Source organism: Sinohyriopsis cumingii, chromosome 7, assembly GCF_028554795.1.
Source record: "Sinohyriopsis cumingii isolate HCF-2022 chromosome 7, ASM2855479v2, whole genome shotgun sequence".
NCBI classification, from domain to species: Eukaryota; Metazoa; Mollusca; class Bivalvia; order Unionida; family Unionidae; genus Sinohyriopsis; species Sinohyriopsis cumingii.
In genome coordinates, this window is record NC_142967.1 from 89,148,951 (window position 1) to 89,167,159 (window position 18,209).

At 32.9% G+C, this 18,209-nt stretch overlaps 1 protein-coding gene across 3 annotated transcripts in view; it reads left to right on the forward strand.

Annotated features, from left to right (window-relative positions):
• Positions 1-12,234, forward strand: part of LOC149795678 (sperm flagella and cilia-associated protein 1-like) — a 90,180-nt gene extending 77,946 nt beyond the window's left edge. For all 3 annotated transcript variants that reach the window (XM_089965528.1, XM_089965530.1, XM_089965529.1), the window contains one exon: positions 1,072-12,234. In XM_089965528.1, the coding sequence (XP_089821654.1) occupies positions 1,072-1,194 (123 nt within the window). In that variant the 3' untranslated portion in view covers positions 1,195-12,234. The remainder of the gene's footprint in view (positions 1-1,071) is intronic.
• The last annotated feature ends 5,975 nt before the right edge of the window (positions 12,235-18,209 follow it).

Genomic DNA, 18,209 nt, shown 5'->3' on the forward strand with positions numbered 1-18,209 from the left:
ACCACATTATCATCCATGTTATACAGTTGTCTTGTAAGCCCTTCTGTCAACAGGGACCACATTATCATCCATGTACCAGTGTTGCTGTCTTTGGCTGACATGAAATACTGTCAATGAAAAATTTGTAGCAAGGACAAAATTGTAAAAATGTGGCAAGGAAGCCATATTCATGAGAATAGTTTTGGTAACAGAATAATATAAATACAGCAAGAGCCGTCAATAAAATGGCACCAGTATACAGTATAGCAGTGTTGTGAATAAAAGGCATATTTTAACTTGGCAAGTTTATATGTAGCAATTGCAGATATGGGGATTATTAAAAAAAGCTGATATATTTTGACAGGATTTATTTTCAAGCCTCATTTTGAGAAAGAAAAATTTCACCACTAAAAACTTCCAACAGTGAAAATTAAAAATATCACCATTAAAACTACGCACAATGAAGATAAAAAATCTCACCACTAAAACTATGCATAGATCAGTATAATTTTTTTTATACATTTAATTCACTCAGTTGAGGTCATGCTTTAATTGGGCCATCTTTCCATTATGAATTGGGTGGCATTATGAGAGGGGAATTTCTGTTTGTTATAATTCTAAATTTTAACAGAAATATTGAAACTTTTCAGTGAATGCATTTGTCTAATGATATACTCAAGATTCATCAATCTTGTTGGCAACCAAATTTCGGTGAGGCTATCACTTCAGAAATTTCAGAAACAACACTTATTTGTTTAGCAAATAGTTGTCAATTCATGTCTTTCCCTTCTTTCTTTACTTTATAAATCCTCTCAGTGAAGTTTTTCATTTATCCATCCATGATTCAGTCTATTGTACAAAAAAAAACAACAACAAAAATTAGACAAACCTTCTTCTTTGCATTGAAGTATTCCAAACATAAATATCTTAACAACAACAAAATGGTTGGTTACCATTTAAAACAGAGAGATTAAACATCATCATCATAAATCAAGTATCATTGAACAGTCTTTAAAAAGAATTTTATTTTTTATTTTCCAACACTGATCAGAGGTGTATTTAGTTTTTGAAATCTAATCTCTCTTTTTCCAGATACTCAATGCTAAAATCAACAGATTAGAACACTTGCTTCACCTGAAGGATGTCCGGATAGAAGATCTTACACTGCAGATAAATCAGGCTGGATTAGGTGGATATTCTAACAGGAAAAGATAATAATGTTACTGATTTCTATGTAAGAATATTGAAATATAGGTCATCATAGAAGAAACTTTCCTTATGAAATAGTTCAAAGTTCTGGACACTTCATATTTATTATTATTATTATTATTATTATTATTATTATTATTGTATGAGCAGCATATGGCAAAATAGAAGTTCCTAAAATAATGGTTGACCCAGAGCAAAAACACATCAGCCTACAGTGACTGTAAACTGAAATAGCCAGGAATGCAATGCCAGATGTTCTGAGTTCCAGACACTTAATGCTCCAATACCATGTTTGTTGATGTATAACACATAACTAGATGCGAACACTGTTGACCATGATTTACCATCACATAACATGCCAGCAGATCAGGTCCCTGATGTTAATTCTACTTCAGATTTGAAGTGAACAGCATGATCTGGTCTTTTATTACAATTTTTTTCTTTAAGTAGGAATGAAACCTATAGAAAATATAATTGTACCTCTGAAATATATTTTAAAAAATAGTAAAATATTTACCTGTATTATCAAGGTAGCATGAAAAAAAATAAAAAATTGACATACTCTTATCCATTCAAGAAGTGGAGGCATTTTACAATAAAATAGGCATTTTATATTAAGATTATATAGTAGTCAGATAGAAGCCTTTGTAGTTAATTTGTTCAAAATTATCATAGAAATGTTAAAATATAATGGCAGTGGGTTGAATAGATGACATAAACAAAATGTGATGCATATAATACGCCCTTTTGGCTCTACATTGCAATGAATGTGTATCAATGAATAAATTATTCTGCAGATAAATATAAATTAAATCCTCATATATGTTAGATGACATTTTATGTAAAACAAAGTTTTGTTTAAAAAAATATGCTTGATTGATATCTACAAGTTCAGAATATGAATGTATTTAGACATATTGAAAAAAATCATTTCTCAACTTGCTCAGTAGCTATTTGGTACATAAAAGTCTATAATCAGTGCATGAGATTAACAAAAAATATCATTTTGTACCAGGGATAATTCCGCTATTTTATTAGGATTGCCTGGCAGCCCTAATTTCTGTTCAAGGCCACAAAATATCCCAAAGGTTAGTTAGAAATTTGTGCTTGCTGGAATGTTTCCCTCATCCATTCATATCCACAACATGCATTACTAGGCAGAACCATCATGTTACTGTTTTCCTTATCAGAAGTCATCTTGATCATACAGAAGCTTGCCATTGCTTTTAAGTTCTTTTAGGTATATTGAGTATTCTGATTCTCAAATGTATACACATCGCTAAAGTACTGTCAAGTGAGCAGATGACTCCATTTTCATAGCAAGGAATATACATTTATTCATTAATTAGAACTTTGACAGGCTGTTGGAACACTTGACAGTACATACTGGTAATGACCAATACCCCCATTTTGTACTTTGAATTATTTAAATTGAACATGGGGCCCAAGATTCATCTATCAAGTTATACCTGAGTCATTTAGTCTAGCATGAAATGCTGAATGACTTTTCTGATGACTTCTGATGAACAGAATCTTCATTTTTTGTGATATTCTATTTCATGGTGTTATATTGAAAAAAGGAATAAACATTTTAATAGTGTTTAATTTCTGGGTTTTTTAAAACTTTTGTCTGCATGGTAAAATTGCTGCAAAAGGTTCTTGTGCTTTTTAGAACAAACACATTCAGTTGATGTGAAACTTAACTAAAGGTACCATATGACTATTGGGCACTTTCATTCCAGGAGCACCTGTCAGTAAAACAAAATTTTGTAATGCAGCCTAAAGTTATATCATATTAGATAAATAAACAGACACATTTGTTGGCTCATGATCCTCAATTTCTTATTAGGGACTTGTGCAGAAAAAACTTTTTTATACCCAAGAACAAAACAACTACTGTTGCTTCTACTACTACAAAAAGGTCAACCTCTCTATAAAACATGGACAATATTATGTAACTAACTTTGCTTTAAACTATGAACTCTTATAGTAATTTTTTAATAGCTACAAGGGCGATATGAAAAAGGTTGCAACAAAAATAACAAGAACGAGCAAGGATAGGATGTTAGAAACTCTTAAAGCCTATGTGATAAAAATTCCAAAAAGTTTTTTTTTTTTAGGTGTAGAATTCCCAGTTCTAGGGATGATGGTCCCATCATTTTGTTGTTAGATTTATTAGTTTTGCTTACACTGACATTATTTTCTGTTTGTTAAAGTAAAATGATTTTCTGTTCAAGGCAAATTAAAAATGACTAGTTGTGGCAATATGTGTTTTATTTAAATGTTTTCATGTGTTGTGGTCAAGACTTTGAGAATGGTATGATGTTTTTCTCCAGAACATATAATAATTCAAAACAGCATTGTTGTTATATATACTGTGAATGTTATAATGAGATGAACTCATTGTCATATTCTGTGGATGTTATAATGAGGTGAACTCAGTGTCATACACTGTGTTATAATGAGATGAATTCAGTGTCATACACTGTGGATGTTATAATGAGATGAAATCATTGTCATACACTGTGGATGTTATAATGATATGAACTCAGTGTCATACACTGTGTTATAATGAGATGAAATCAAAATGATAAATGGTAAGTATCATGCATATGACTCCATTTGCTTACAATATTATGGTGCCAAACAATTCAAGAGCATTTTTATCATTTACTCTGAATGTTTTTTTAGGATACATGGAAAATTATAAGTCTTTGTTGATTTCTTTGGAATTAAATAGGAACATTTAACACCCATATCATGTGTTGCAAAGTATAATTGGATGGGGCCCACTTTTTACTTTTCCACTCCCTAATTCCATTATGAGTAATTTACTTTTCCACTCCCTAATTCCATTATGAGTAAAATATAAGACAAGGTTCTGACTATTATTCATGATTGTCCATATGAGACTGTCCATGTAACATTTGTTTCAACTGATTTGGTAAAGAAAATGAGGAGTATAAGCTGAAAATCAGTTTTTAAATGTACCAACTTGTACACCAACTTGTACACCAACTTGTACACAAACTTGTACCAACTTGTACACCAACTGGTACCAACTTGTACACCAACTCATACCAACCTGTACACCAACTTGTACACCAACTTGTACCTACTTGTACCAACTTGTACACCAACTTGTACCAACTTGTACACCAAAATATATGGTACAGTACTTAGTTTTTATTGGAACTTACCCATCACTATTGTCTATCATTGAAGAGTTGCTTTGTAGAATGTTATTGCATTTAATAAAAAGCATCATTAAAGCCTGAAGAGAAAATAAAATGTTTATTGAGATCAGCCTCATGGCTTTTGTGTAAAATAACATCAAGCTTATGATTTTTGGTCAGTTATGGAACAGTCACTTGCACTAAAAATTCCAGTTATTTCTTTCAGTACGATTATTTTCTGAAAATGCAACATAAGCTATGTTGATTTATGGATATGTCATGTCTAAGTTAATGACTAACATAAGCTATGTTGATTTATGGATATGTCATGTCTAAGTTAATGACTAACATAAGCTATGTTGATTTATGGATATGTCATGTCTAAGTTAATGACTAACATAAGCTATGTTGATTTATGGATATGTCATGTCTAAGTTAATGACTAACATAAGCTATGTTGATTTATGGATATGTCATGTCTAAGTTAATGACTAACATAAGAACTTCATGCATCTAAACTTGTAACCAATTTACTGGATTTTTGTATATATAAAAAAGGCAGGAAAATGAAGGAAATAAATAAGGAACCTAATTAATGTATTAAAGTAAAAAAGCCATTGTTTTTATAATCAGACATTCATGTCCAATTTATTTATGTAGATCTTGCAAATGAATAAGCAAATCTGTTTATTTGGTGCATATTAGAAGATTCCTATGCAGAAATGTTCATTTATTTTCCTTATTAAAAGTGGGAAACGCCAGACTTGCACTTGATTTCTTTATTTCACCTGTATTTCTGGCAATGGTTGGATCTCAAAACTAGTAATATTCACATAGGTTCACACAAGTAATATGTTTTTTTTCTCAGATCTGTGCATTGAAAGATTAACTTTTGGGGGGCGTCCTTCTTCCAAAGGAACAGTCTGTCCAAACATTGTGACATTTGTTCATTTTGTACAACTTAAAAATATGTCATAACTGAATAAAGTTTTTTTATACAAATGATACAATGATATGTTTGTATAAAGATATGTTTGTATAATGATATGTTTGTATAATGATATGTTTGTATAATGATATGTTTGTATAAATGTATTCCTATTAGTTCAGACATAAGAAGCATCCTAAGTAGAGAGTCCAACTCGCAATCCTTGAGTTTCTGGTTTGATTCCTCCAAAGCCAAGACAGGTTTGCTGCTTGGTGTGTCAATGTGAAAGGCACTAAGCTCACATGATATAGTAAATAAAGTATTTAAAGTGCTATTAGAACCAACAAAAACAAAACAAACATATCAAGGAAGTTTAATTGTCTGAGTATGGCAAGTGAGTTTATGCATTTAAACATTGTATTTGTACACAGATAGGGTACTCCACACAGACCACTGTCTTGTAAGATAAATTGTACACAGCTAGGGTACTCCACACAGACCACTGTCTTGTAAGATAAATTGGACACAGCTAGGGTACTCCACACAGACCACTGTCTTGTAAGATAAATTGTACACAGCTAGGATACTCCACACAGACCACTGTCTTGTAAGATAAATTGTACACAGCTAGTTTACTCCACACAGACCACTGTCTTGTAAGATAAATTGGACACAGCTAGGGTACTCCACACAGACCACTGTCTTGTAAGATAAATTGTACACAGCTAGGATACTCCACACAGACCACTGTCTTGTATGATAAATTGTACACAGCTAGGATACTCCACACAGACCACTGTCTTGTAAGATAAATTGGACACAGCTAGGATACTCCACACAGACCACTGTCTTGTAAGATAAATTGGACACAGCTAGAGTACTCCACATAGACCACTGTCTTGTAAGATAAATTGGACACAGCTAGGGTACTCCACACAGACCACTGTCTTGTAACATAAATTGTACACAGCTAGAGTACTCCACACAGACCACTGCCTTGTAACATAAATTGTACACAGCTTGCATATTCCAAATAGACCACTGTCTTGTAAGATAAATTGGACACAGCTAGGGTACTCCACACAGACCACTGTCTTGTAAGATAAATTGGACACAGCTAGGGTACTCCACATAGACCACTGTCTTGTAAGATAAATTGGACACAGCTAGGGTACTCCACACAGACCACTGTCTTGTAACATAAATTGTACACAGCTAGAGTACTCCACACAGACCACTGCCTTGTAACATAAATTGTACACAGCTTGCATATTCCAAATAGACCACTGTCTTGTAAGATAACATGAACTTAGAAGCAAACCAGACAGTAGAAAGGGCAGCCAAACTTTGCAGCTTATTTATTAATTAGGTGCATTTTTTTTTTTCTTCAGGATATCGCTACACAGATCGAGTCATTAGTTGTTTTTTTTAGCATCCTTTGTAGTGCCTAAGAAAATTATTTATATTTTTTTCTGATTTTTCTTGGAGATTTGCTAAGCACTGAAGAATGTTACTTGCATTCAGTAGGGAAAAAGGCAGCATTAAAGACTAATCAAAAATTGAAATGTTTATTGAGGTCTTTGGACTTTTAAATAGGATGATATGAAACATGTGATTCAGCTACTTCTAGGGAAATTACTTGCACTAAAAATTCCAACTTTTCTTTTTAAATGCAACTATTCGTTATCATTCAAAATAACCTAGTATGCTGATTTTTTCAAATGTTGTGTCCAAGTTTGTGCCCAACATAAATAGGATAGTCAACATATGTTGTGGATTTCAACAGCAAATGTGGAATAATGAAGATGATTAGGAACTTAATTAGCGTAGTGATACTCTATAATGACTGGTCAGTTTCTTCATGTGAAGATGTATTCAGTAGTCAGTATATTCCTGTTTATTTAGGTCTCTACATAGGTAGGTCTGGTCAATATTAACACACACATCATCCTTTAATTTAGGGAATATTATTGAATAGAAATAGTATTTCTTTTACTCACATTTTTCCCATGCAACATGATCTCATTTATGTTAAACACTTGAACTATTTTTGTGACTTTGATGAATCAAAACCTGATGTAATGCACAATCATGAAATCTGTTTACACGATTATAATTACACTGTTACTGAAGACACTTCAAATTGTATAATTAAAAATACAATTTACCATATTCTGATGATACCAAAGATACAGTGTGAATGTACTAGTATTAGAACAGTATGATTGATGATACCAAAGATACAATGTGAATGTACTAGTATTAGAACAGTATGATTGATGATACCAAAGATACGATGTGAATGTACTTGTATTAGAACAGTATGATTGATGATACCAAAGATACAATGTGAATGTACTAGTATTAGAACAGTATGATTGTTGATGCCAAAGATACGATGTGAATGTACTAGTATTAGAACAGTATGATTGATGATGCCAAAGATACGATGTGAATGTACTAGTATTAGAACAGTATGAGTGATGATACCAAAGATACAGTGTGAATGTACTAGTATTAGAACAGTATGATTGATGATACCAAAAATACGATGTGAATGTACTAGTATTAGAACAGTATGATTGATGATGCCAAAGATACAATGTGAATGTACTAGTATTAGAACAGTATGATTGACATATGGTAGAGCCTTGAAAACTTGCATGGTTGCAAGACTACACTTTTTGGTTCAAGCTTTTCGGTTTCTTCAAGTTTTCTTGGTTACAGGCAGAGAGAGTCATTTGAAGGATGCCAAGTATATGAGTGATTGATGTTTGTGTTGTTTGGTTTTACTAAATATACTTATATACTTATGTAAAATGTAGAATGCTTTGAATAAGTATTGCCCATGGTCACTTTTTATTTCTCCTATGTAGAAAAAATTGTTTGCATTATTACAGACTCAGTAATTGTATTGTAGAAAAGCTTCATATCTCAGTATGATTGCTATTTCACATCTCAGTACAATTACTGTTTCATATCTCAGTACAGTTACTGGTTCTTCTCGGTATTATTACTGTTTCATGTCTCAGTATGATTGCTATTTCATATGTTCATATGATTAGTTTCACATCTCAGTACAATTACTGTTTCATATCTCAGTATGATTACTGGTTCTTCTCAGTATGATTACTGTTTCATGTCTCAGTACAATTAGTTTTAATATTTCAGTACTACTACTGTTTGATATCTCAGTATGATTATTGTTCCATATCTCAGTACAATTACTGTTTCATGTCTCAGTATGATTACTGTTTCATGTATTGATATGATTAGTTTCACATCTCAGTACAATTACTGTTTCATATCTCGGTATGATTACTGGTTCTTCTCAGTATGATTAATGTTTCATGTCTCAGTATGATTGCTATTTCATATGTTTATATGATTAGTTTATCATCTCAGTACAATTACTGTTTCATATCTCAGTATGATTACTGGTTCTTAAATGATTACTGTTTCATGTCTCAGTACAATTAGTTTTAATATTTCACTACTACTGCTGTTTGATATCTTAGTATGATTATTGTTTCATATCTCAGTACAATTGTTATTTGTTTTGTGCAAGGTGCCTTCAGCAATCCAACCATCTGTTTTTAACCTCACAGTTCAATATTAGTCCCTTTGCATGGCTGATGGGAAAGTTTGTCAGAGAGTTTGAAACTTAAAGTCAGGTCCTGTTTACTTCGTGAAAAATCAAGAATATTTGAGTACCTGACCTTCAAATAAAGGGGTGATTCTGAATGGCTCACAACCAGTCAGTTTCACTCATTGTATTGCTTAGAAGTAATATTTAATCAAATGAAGAGTAAACATGCCCAGTTATTAAGCATTTTGTAGGCCACAGGTGTCATCTCTATGAGATATAGTACTGTATTCTATATGGGATGTAGACCACAGGTGTCATCTCTGTGAGATATAGTACTGTATTCTCTTCAGGATGTATACCACAAGTGTCATGTCTGAATGAGATATGACAGGATATTCTGTGTAGGAGTAGAGGCAAAACCAATTTTATCAAGTAAATATAAAGGATTTTCCTTCATATAAAATAGCATGGTACAAAGCTTAATTCTTTCTCCATCCAAAGGGAGGTAACTGACTTCAGAAATTCAGCAAAGGATTTTAAATTTTTCACTTGTGACTGAGCATAGGTTTTATGTGCATATGAGATTTTAAAAAATTCTTACCTGTTTAAACTTACATAAATGAAGCAACTTTACTGTATCAATCATTTATGGCAATTTTCATGTGAGAGGTAAATGAATATAAAAAAATTCTGAAAAATTAATTCCATGATGTAATTGTATATCAGTTAACCTTAAATATTTGCTTTAAAATCTATTTCTCATTCAATTTATAATATTTGTTAAACTTTGCATATATTTTCCAGATTTCCATGAGTATCTATATCTGCACTTGTTTCATCATGTTGTAAATTACCAGTATTGCATGTGAGCATGGTTTCTGTGATATTATTATACATTTTAGTGTTGTCTTTCTTATCTGGATATATCTTAGGAAATTTGAGAGTCATGTTATAATACAGCTTCCTGAGATGACATACTGAAAACCTTCATATGTTATAACTACCAAATTATTGAAGTTGAATGAATTCTATTAATTTTTTTGTGATTCTATCTCAGTCATAATGCATAAGTTAATAAAACTATAAAACAAACTTTTTTACCTGGCTAAATTTGTGGAAAGTTTTAGGCATTTTATAATGGCTGCTGGAACAGGTTTGAGTTTCTTTGCACAAGACATTAAACTGATAGACTGTAATATACAAACTCACCATTATTGTGAAATTCACACATACTGGATATACCCTGAGATCCATTATTGTGAAATTCACACATACTGAATATACCCTGAGATCCATTATTGTGAAATTCACACATACAGAATATACCCTGAGATCCATTATTGTGAAATTCACACATACTGAATATACCCTGAGATCCATTATTGTGAAATTCACACATACTGAATATACCCTGAGATCCATTATTGTGAAATTCACACATACTGAATATACCCTGAGATCCATTATTGTGAAATTCACACATACTGAATATACCCAGAGATCCATTATTGTGAAATTCACACATGCTGAATATACCCTGAGATCCATTATTGTGAAATTCACACATGGGTGGATATAACCTGAGATCCATTATTGTGAAATTCACACATACTGAATATACCCAGAGATCCATTATTGTGAAATTCACACATACTGAATATACCCTGAGATCCATTATTGTGAAATTCACACATACTGAATATACCCTGAGATCCATTATTGTGAAATTCACACATACTGAATATACCCTGAGATCCATTATTGTGAAATTCACTCATGGGTGGATATACCCTGAGATCCATTATTGTGAAATTCACACATACTGAATATACCCTGAGATCCATTATTGTGAAATTCACACATACTGAATATACCCTGAGATCCATTATTGTGAAATTCATACATACTGGATCTGTTGTTATAAGACAGTACAAAGAGGTATGTCTAATCTTGGTTCATTGGAGACATTTTAACAGACCATAATTGCTACTATATTTCAGAGAGAGAGAGAATTAATGAAAATTTAATATTAGACAATTAATAGAAGCTAATTTAGTATTGCAGTTCATTAGTGAAATAATTCTCATGCACATTAGATTTTTGGGAAATTAATTGACTAACTAATTAATTAATTAATAAATTTTGCTAATTGGTATTAAGCACCCCATGGTTTTGAGGAAGAACTAGGTTTTTAGTATTTTTATGCAACTAATCGTCATTGACTGACTGGATCCACAAATAGAATTTGGTCGAATAAAATGAAGATCTAAACTCCATTGTTACAATACTTGTTATATAGTTGCATAATTATTTTCCAAACACAGGCATTGAACCATGATGAGTTATCCAGATAACTGCAATGTAAAGAAACTTGTCACCATGGGGCTAGTATCTTATGATCAGATGTGAACTTTACTTATTTATGCAGGCCTTTAAAAGTACCTCACAAAATGAATTTTAAAAGGTAGGCATAATAAGTAATAATTCACATCATTTGTGAGATATTAACCTCATGATGGCCTATGGCACAAATTGGTACATGGCAAGAACTGGACCAGTATAATTTTTCAGTTCAAATCAATTTTAACTTCAGTTGCTTGTCCAACTTTTTTCCTTGTATCTTTAATTTTTTTGCCTCATTAGTGATGTGGTAAAAAGATTAGTCGGAAAATAATCAACCGAAGAGACTTTAAAGAAGTGACTGTTAAAGATCATAAGATGGTTGATTGCTTACTGTATTTACCCAGTGATAAACCCATGTTTGATGTTATGTCCAACCCCATTTTATACACAATATTTGCAAATATTTATTACTTAGGATATTTTGGGTAAACTCTAAGCCTACCCTATACTTTTTTACAAATTAGGCTGCCCACCCCCCCCCCACCCCCTCCACCCCTGGTTTTTATCATGGAAGAAATACTGCAATAGAGGTAACCCTTTAGGCAGGTTTGACAATAATATATTATTCAGCTGTTTCAAGAAAGACCATTTAGCTTTTAAAATAAAAACCATTTATATACAATTTTTGGTTAATCACAAAAAATAAGTTTTTAATCTTTGGCAATAATATAATTAACATTTTCTGTCCTAATCTAGTCAGTCTCCCTAACTTACAGAATTGCTATTTTCACTAAATGTTTAGAAAGATTATGTGTTATGTACAGTGTATATTTTGTTATATAAGTCTATTTTTATGCACCCCTTGTAACTTTTCACATGCCCATGTTTCTATGGATATGAATGGTAACATAGTGTAATAGGAAATAACAGGTATATATTTTTCTATGCATTTTTAGCATTGTTTTTGTATGTTAGAATTATCTTTCAATAAAATGGTTCCATCACACAAACCTCTATAAATCCTTGTTTTCCTCCAGAAATCAACAAAGGAACGTTCGCTTACTCTCCTAAATCTCATAGAATACATATGAATATTACCTTCAGCTGTCAGATTTAAATCTGAAAAAATGTTCTCTGTAGGCAGTGTCTGGTCTTGAATTCCTGTAAATTGGAAATGGTAGAAAGTTTGTGGGATGGTCTCTTGTCCATCCATCCATTAGCACAAGTTTTTTTATTACTACTCCTAAACTTCTTGGAGGATTGCCATGGAACTCTACACACATTCATCTCATCCCATGGTCTACTTGGATAATTGCCATGGAATTCTACACACATTCATCCCATGGCCTACTTGGAGGATTGCCACGGAACTCTACACACATTCATCCCATGGCCTACTTGGATGATTGCCATGGAACTCTACACACATTCATTCCATGGCCTACTTGGAGGATTGCCATGGAACTCTACACACATTTATCCCATGGCCTGCTTGGAGGATTGCCATGGAACTCTACACACATTCATGCCATGGCCTACTTGGAGGATTGCCATGGAACTCTACACACATGCGTCCCATGGCCTACTTGGAGGATTGCCATGGAACTCTACACATATTTATCTCATGGCCTACTTGGTTCATGTTCAGTAAGCAGACTTACCTTACCGACCAGTTTTCATGTGATTTGAATATGACTCATTCATTCCAACTTAATATCTTTATTGAAATGCATTTTTCAAGAAAATGCACAACTCTTCAAAGTCAAATATAGTGTAATAATTTCAGTCTTAATAAATTTTGATTCAAGAAGCACAATTATATATCTATATATATATATATATATATATATATATATATATATATATATATATATATATATATATATATATACAGTGTGACCCCGGTATAACACGGTAGTAGTGAGCCATAGAACCCGACCATGTTATAGACCGAACCGTGTTATAAGCAACCAGGTCAGTTAGCTGAAGAATGTGATGCATGTATCCCAACAAATTTGCGGGGGCTGGGGGTGTAGGTGATAAATGCAGGCAGTAAAATACATGCTTCATTGGCACAGTTACCATCTTAAATCGATGCATGTTAAATGGTAAATACACCTGTGATGAAAACAGAAAAGGCTTATATAATATTTTACTTTATTTAGAGAACCAATGATTGGTAGATATACGTGTATACCATTCATACATACATCATGTCTTTTGTATAGCAGGAATAGAGTATCACCCACGAATCTCATCACATACATTGAATCCACACTACAAGTAATTCCATCGATAAAATGCACACAGATTTAAAATATTTAATAATTTTGTCATAGGTCTTATAGGTCTGAATTCAATGGATAAACATAGCACAATCACATAGCGAATGATGAAGCACTTTTCAGTACATCCCAAGTCAGTAAAAGTTCATTAGCGTTTTAAGCTGCCATTGGTAGCATTTGTAAGCACAAACTTTATCCCTGCAAAAAGGAAACTTTCACGGCACAGTAAACATGTTCCAGTTACATTGGAAATGAGAAAAAATCCATCAGATTCCATTGCTTTTATTTAAGTTTGGAACTAACTTCTTTGAAGAAAGGTTCTTTGTTTTTTTTGAAGATTGTAGTCGGCTTTCCTTGATGAAATGTTCATGCATTATTGAAATTGCTGCTAAAGGCCAGCTTTGGAGAACTAAACAAATGCCAGTTTCTTATTGTGGCGGCAACATCATATATTTGTATTGCATGATTTTTTTTCCATTTGCTTAGTACGTTTTCATAACAGTCGATGCTTCAAAGTTAATGTTTTCTTTGAAATTTCAGCAAACTGTTTTATCTGGGTACATTTTTAAAAAAGGAATTGGCCATCGTTTGGTCAATTGTAGTTACAGTTCCTCCCTGCCTATTGAATAAACCAACAAGTAAGGTTTTTTTTTTTTTTTTACATTTGTGGTAGCGGAGTGATGCTGCCTTCCACTCATTTTAACAAAGGATCAAACGGACAATAGAGACGCATATGTTCTGGTCTTATGACAAGGATTAGTACAGAACATGTGTGTGTTCTGAAGGATTTAATTCTGAGAGGAAAGAAGAGGAATTTTACATACCATCCACACACAAATGTCAGTCTATGTAAATATATTAATTACTAGCGAGCAGCTGAAAATCTGATGAAAGATAGATTACGAGATAATGCCTCGTCCGGTTGATCTCCACTGCCAGAAACGTCAACAAATACTGGTAAAACTAAAATATTACTCATCTCAACACGGCAAAAAAGGACAAATTGTGATAGTGATGAACTGTGTCTGACATGAAAGGATAAAAATTTGCAAATGGTCTGTCATGAGAGACTACTTGGTGTTCTGGTAGATAATAACCTACTGAACAAATCAAGCATATTAGTAATTAAAAGTCAATTCAAGTTTACAGCTTCTCAGTAGGATAAGACATTTTCTCCATGAAAGGTACAGACAGCTATTTTATAACAGTTACATACAGCCCTATTTGGACTACTGTAGTACAGTATGGGGTAATTCAAATGATAGAAACATAGCAAAGCTGGCACATCTTCAAAAAAGAGCATTTGGGCTAATATCAATCCAGAAAGAAAGCAAGGAAAATTTAGCTGGCAAGTTAAAAATAGTACCTATTAAAGACCGAATCTGTTTGAGAAAAGCCAAATTAATGTACAGGATATCCCATAATAGTGCTCCTGAATATTTACAATCACTATTCCAGTATAGGCTACCTGGTAATACTCCTCACCTGTGATCCATGTCTACCAAACTATAAAATTCCCAAACCAAATAAGGAGTTATTAAAAAAAAGTTTCCAATACTCTGAAACTTTGCTGTGGAATAGTATTCTAGTTGAGATTAGAAATGCCCACTCTATTTCCTTCTTCCAAACCCAATATATCCAGTGGCTTCAGAGATGCAGCTAAAATAAATAAATTCCTATTTATGAGGACCTCAAGGTAGATTAGTTCTTAGCTAATTGTGTTACCCTCTTTAAATAAGGTCATTATTATTATTATTACAACAACAAAAAAGTAGATATCACACAACATAGAGTACTCATGCTCGATGTCAACATAAGCGGATTATGTTATAAGAATGCACTGTTAAGATGATTCATCAATATGGACAAAGAAATTGTTTATGTAACAGTAGATAAATTAAGTGCATTTTATATCAGGTTTGTGGCTTCCATTCATGGGGCTTCTGAATTTCTCCACACCAAACCATTGGTTGTATATACAAGTTTAAACAGCCAACAATGTTGCCAATAAAAAAACAATCGCCAGATGGTATACTTTACCACCAATAAGGAAAATAAAATCGCAGTTCGCGACATTGGGGAAGCCCTATGCAATCCTAGAATAAATATTTTACACTTTATTCTTCGTACTTTTAAGAAAAAAAAAACTTTTTTTCTTATAGGAGAAAAATACATATAAAATTTCAGGAGTCACTCCACGATCATCTTGTATTATTCATGCACAATCTCTTCCCAAAATGATAATAAACTTTTTATGTTTTTTTTCTTACTTTCCAGAAAGCCACACCGCAACCGTGTTATATCCGAATTCACGTTATAACAGAGCGTCCTATAGCAGGGTCACACTTGTGTATATATATCATTGTTGATTAAATAATTAAACATAATTACTGAATTATGTAATCTGCATAAAATCTTAGATAAATTGGTACAAATATTACAAAACTGTTTTCGAGCAAATTCCAAGATATGCCTTGCCATAAGACAAACTGTGATATGTTTTGATGTCCATTTTTGTCTCTTTCCAATTTTGTGTCTGCATAGTTTACAAAGGTTGTGGATGGCATGCACATGGGGAAAGGAAAAACCCCATCATTTTTGGGGGCATAAAGTCAAACGTTGTAACAATGAATTTTGAAGAAAAATGTTATTGCAACACATACATGAGTCAGTCTTGTCATGGTCAGTGTGACATGTAACAGTTAACTTTGATGTAGGCCTACAATAAATCGCTAGCCTGCAATGGATGTGATACAGCAACTCTTGTTTGGAGGCCGGAGTGATTTTTAATTAGAATCCACTGGGATAACATTCAGATACATAGGGAGGCAGTATTAATTGAAGGATATGTAGGAGGAAAATGTCTAAGGGGAGACAATCCAGAGGCAATTTTAGGCCATTTGAAAGTAAGTGTCATAAAACGAGTTCTCCAAAAATTAGTTATTAATAAAGGCGGATAGAAAAAAATATTCTAACTTTGATGGGCATGTTTAATTTTTTGCCAGGTAGATGTAGTTCATCCTGATTGGTTAAGCAAAATGAGGGTTGTTGTTTCTGAGATGAAATTTCCTATTTTATGTTATTATTTGCTCAATCCAAGTAATAACACCATGGTCGATCATCTTCTAGATAACAATAACCAAACAAAAGTGACACATAACAATGTGGGCTGCTAGTATCGGGATTAGAACATTTTAGTTGAGTGAAGATTCTGAACAAATATATAATAGAGTATAATTTATCCAAACAATGAAAATATCTGTATTGGTTGTTAAGGAATATTGATTGAATGAACTGAACCATTATTGGCTCATTTGTATATTCAGTGCATGCAATCATCTTGCCTTTTCTTTTCATGGAACTGAGATGTTCATTTGCTATTATTCGGTACATTGAGGAGAAAGAGTCGTATTCGGAATTTGTGGAATTCAGAGGTAAATTACCTTAGTGTTCTCTTGAGAGAAGAGTTAATTACACCTTGTTTGGTGTGTTAGTTTTAAGCTGAATTTTGGGGAGAATTCAGGATGCATACTGCAAGTTTATTGATTGTTTGTGCAAGGGAAAGACTGGTTTCAGTGAGTCTATATGTAGGGCCATACCAGAAGCACGTAAATATGTGTGGAGCTATTTTTGAGTAGAGCAGTAGGACTATAGAGGGTAGAGAATATAGTTCTCGCGACACCTCACAAGTAGACCAGAATGGCAACAGACAGACAGACAGTTAGTAAGGGAATTTAAGTCAATTGTACTCCAAGATTACTCAAGCGTCTTGACAGAATGACGTGGAAAGATGTATTTGAAGGAGATCAGTTTGAAGCTACTGGATGAAAAGCCAGTGAAATTGAAACCATATCAACTGTCACACATGAAATTAGATACTGTCTGAAATGAAATTCAAGCTATAATCAACTTGTAAAATTAGATACTGTCTGAAATGAAATTCAAGCTGTAATCAACTTGTGAAATTAGAAACTGTATGAAATGAAATTCAGGCTATAATTGACTTGTGAAATTAGATACTGCCTGAATTGAAATTCAGGCTATAATCAACTTGTGAAATTAATACTGTCTGAATTGAAATTCAGGCTATAATCAATTTGTGAAATTAGATACTGTCTGAAATGAAATTCAAGCTATTATCAACTCAGGAAATTAGATACTGTCTGAAATGAAATTCAAGCTATTATCAACTCAGGAAATTAGATACTGTCTGAAATGAAATTCAAGCTATAATCGACTCGAGATATTATCTTAGATACTGTCTGAAATGAAATTCAAGCTATAATCCACTTGGGAAACTAGATAGTGTCTTAAATGATATTTAAGCTATAATTGACTCGGGGAAATTACACACTGTCTCAAATGAAATTCAAGCTATAATTGACTTTGGATGGCACTCAAAGGGATGGCACTCACTGCTTTTGTGTTCATTATAGGAAATTAAATAGGATAACAGAATTTCAGGTAGAAATGTTACACAATCCTGAGTCCATATTTCCAGAGTGACCAGCATGAAATACTTTTTGAGATTTGATTTGTAAAAACGGTATTGGCAAATTCCAGTCAAATGTGAAGACAGAGCAAGATTTGCCTCTTCAACTCTAGATGGAATGAACCTATGGATAGTCATGCCATCTAGGGTCCAGAATGTGCCAAGTGTCTCTTCCTTTATGATGAGAAAATTGCTTGAAGCATTAAAG